The sequence below is a fragment of the Egretta garzetta genome, unplaced genomic scaffold (genome assembly GCF_000687185.1).
Source record: "Egretta garzetta isolate BGI_Z169 unplaced genomic scaffold, ASM68718v1 scaffold60, whole genome shotgun sequence".
Lineage (NCBI taxonomy): Eukaryota > Metazoa > Chordata > Aves > Pelecaniformes > Ardeidae > Egretta > Egretta garzetta.
Window position 1 is genome coordinate 3,198,353 of NW_009258269.1, and position 3,034 is coordinate 3,201,386.

Consider the following 3,034-nt stretch of genomic DNA (forward strand, 5'->3'; position numbering starts at 1 on the left):
TTTAGGGCAGGCACTTATGACACAAAATTACTTTACTTTTTTTATCCCAAAGTTATAAAAGCTACAGCTAAACGCAGTCACCTACATCCGTATTTAGACATCTGAATACAAGTGGCTAAAGTTTTCAAAGCTCACCGCTGCCTGGGTCTCTGCAAGCCCAAGGGCACCTAAGGTCACCCGGATCTTTGCAAAAAACGCCCCTCGCTCAAAACGACCAAGGTGGAAAACGATCTCCTGCCAGGGCACGCTCAGTGATTACTAACACTTGGGAGTCAAGAAATGAGAGATTTCCACAAAGCACCTCTAAAACAGAGCAAAGGAAACCCCAGCAAACTTTGCTGCCAGATAACCCCCTCCTGCACCACAGTTCGTATGCCAGGCAGAACGAAGGGGTTCAAGAGAACCCCGCAGTTAAACACCCAAAACCCACGTTCTTGACCGTGCTAAGAATCACTCTAAAAAGAAAAGAGTACGAGCGGGGCCAAGGGAAAACTCTCCACTTCTATGAACACACAGTCTTTGATTTTACGGTGTGACCCAGCCCCTTCCCCCCACCGCTCCACCAAGCCGAGCCAAAGCTGTCACCTGCCACCTCCCAGGAGGGGACGGTGACACACATTCCCTGAAGCCACCTTCTTCAGTGGAAGGACAGACAGAGAACAGCCAACTGGCCTGGATGCTACGGACCGTCGCGCTTAGCGGACAGGACAGTAAGAAACACCCAACTCTTACCCCATCGCAGGGACTCGCTAAGGCGCTGGTCACCTGCTCATAGGCAGCCACCGTCTCCGCAGTGCTAGAATGGCTGAAAGGTTTTACAAAGAGGAAATCGCTCTGGTCAGACATGGGTGAGAAACAAGAGGCGTAATTCTGCGCCTGGGAGGTCAAGCCCGCTCCTCCCACGTCCAGGTACTTGATGAAGCCATCTGGCTTCATCTGCCCACGGAAATGGGAGGCGGGCTGGCGGCCAGTCCCTCCGCAGGACACAAGGGAAATGGACACCAAGGAGATGATGAGGTAAAGGGTTAGGTTGGTATCCTTGGGAGAAGATATGGGGATGTCCAAGGACTTGGCGAAGTCCTGCACACTGTTTTCCTCCGCAGAAATGACTATCACCACGGAGGCCGAGAGGGACGGTGTCCCATTGTCCCTCACTTCAACCACCAGCCTGTGGGGATCTTCTGACTCTCTGAGAGCCTGTGCAACTCTTATCTCCCCAGAGCGGCGTTCCACTTGGAAAGGCAAAGCCTCGGCGGTCTCCTGCAGCTGGTAGGACAGCCAGGCGTTATGGCCACTATCAGCATCAACAGCTACAATTTTGGTGACCAGGTAGCCAGGTTCTGCCAAGGCCGGGATGGTTTGGTGGAAGGCAGAGCCCCTGGGGACGGATGGGTAGACAATGGTGGGGGCATTGTCATTCTCATCCAGGACAAACACATGGACCACAGCAGTACTACTCAGCGCAGGAGACCCAGCATCCTTCACCTCCACGGGCACCTGGAACACCTTATCCTGCTCGTAGTCCAGAGCTCTCACGGTGTAGATGGTGCCGTTGTCCTGGTCGATTCGGAAGTAAGTTGAGATGGGTACATCCTGCATCCCGTTGTGCAGGATGAAGTAAGACAGCTTGGCGTTGCTACCCTCATCGGGATCAGATGCTGACACTGAAAAAACAGAAGTTCCAGGAAGGGAGTTTTCCTGAACGTGAGCTGTATCAAAAGGGCTGGAGAAATTTGGCGCGTTATCATTCACGTCAGCAATTTGGAGGTAGAAGGTTTTTTGCGTGGCCCGCTGTGGGGACCCTGAATCCACAGCCCTCACTGTGATGTTGTATCCACTGGCCTTCTCCCGATCAAGGGGACCATTAGTGACCAGCGAGAAATGCTCTTTAAAAGATGACACCAGTTTAAACGGGAGGTCTTGCGCTATCTGCAGACGGACCTGCCCGTTGTCACCAGAATCGCTGTCCTTCACGCCAATGAGGGCAATCACAGTGCCCGGGGTTGCATCCTCCTGCACTGGGCTGGAGAGAGAGGTCAGCACGATCTCTGGGCTGTTATCGTTGATATCAATTAATTCCACTCGCAGGTGACAGTGTCCTTCCATGGCTGGGGATCCCTTGTCCCTGGCTCGAACTGCAATCTCGTAAGCACTGGATTCCTCATAATCCAGCGGGCCTTTGGTTCTGATCTCCCCTGTCCGGGGATCTAAGGAGAACAGCTTGGTGAATTTACCAGGTGCATTATTGCTAGTTTTGAAAGAATATTCCACGTCCCCGTTGGGACCTTCATCCAGGTCGGTGACATTCAACTTGGTGACCAGGGTGCCCACTGGCACGTTCTCCTCCAGATGTACCTTGGATATGGGCGGGTCACAGACAGGAGGGTTGTCATTTGCATCCAGGACATGGATGGTAACCTTGGCAGTGCCAGATTTCACCGGATTTCCTCCATCCAGGGCTGTCAGCGTTAGGTGATGAACAGCCACTCTCTCTCTATCCAGTGCTTTTTCAAGTACGATCTCGGGCATTTTAACACCATCTCCTCTCACATTGATGCTCAGGGCAAAATGCTTGCTGGGGCTGAGTTCGTAGGTGGAGATGGAGTTGGAGCCCATATCCGGATCTTCTGCCACCTCCAAGGGCAGCCGAGTCCCAGGGTTGGCTACCTCAGTGATCTCCAAGACCACCTCTGGCTTGAGGAACTGGGGCGCGTTGTCATTCACGTCAAGGACGTCCACCTCAACACGGTGGAGCTGGAGGGGATTCTCCATGACGAGTTGGAGGTGCAGGGTGCACGTGGGGCTCTGCCCGCACAGTGCCTCCCGGTCCAGCCTGCTGTCCAGGAGCAGCACACCCGCCGCCAGGTCCACCTGGAAGTGCCGCTGCCCACCCTCGCTCACCAGGCGCAGGTTGCGGGTGGCCAGGCTCCGCACCTCCACCCCCAGATCCTTGGCCAGGTCGCCCACCGAGGAGCCCGGCTCCCGGTCCTCGGGCACGGAGTAGCGGAGCTGGGCGCAGCTGGGAGCCGGCAGG

The 3,034-nt window shown here is 54.8% G+C and overlaps 2 protein-coding genes across 2 annotated transcripts in view; both read right to left on the reverse strand.

Annotated features, from left to right (window-relative positions):
* Positions 1–3,034, reverse strand: part of LOC104135801 (protocadherin gamma-B1) — a 41,374-nt gene that overhangs the window by 22,475 nt on the left and 15,865 nt on the right. The window lies entirely within an intron of this gene.
* LOC118451723 (cadherin-23-like) overlaps positions 132–3,034 on the reverse strand; it is a gene marked incomplete at its 5' end in the record, with an annotated part of 8,313 nt that continues 5,410 nt past the window's right edge. Inside the window, 2 exons of the mRNA XM_035889061.1 lie at positions 132–149; positions 733–3,009. Of these exons, the coding sequence (XP_035744954.1) occupies positions 132–149; positions 733–3,009 (2,295 nt within the window). The remainder of the gene's footprint in view (positions 150–732; positions 3,010–3,034) is intronic.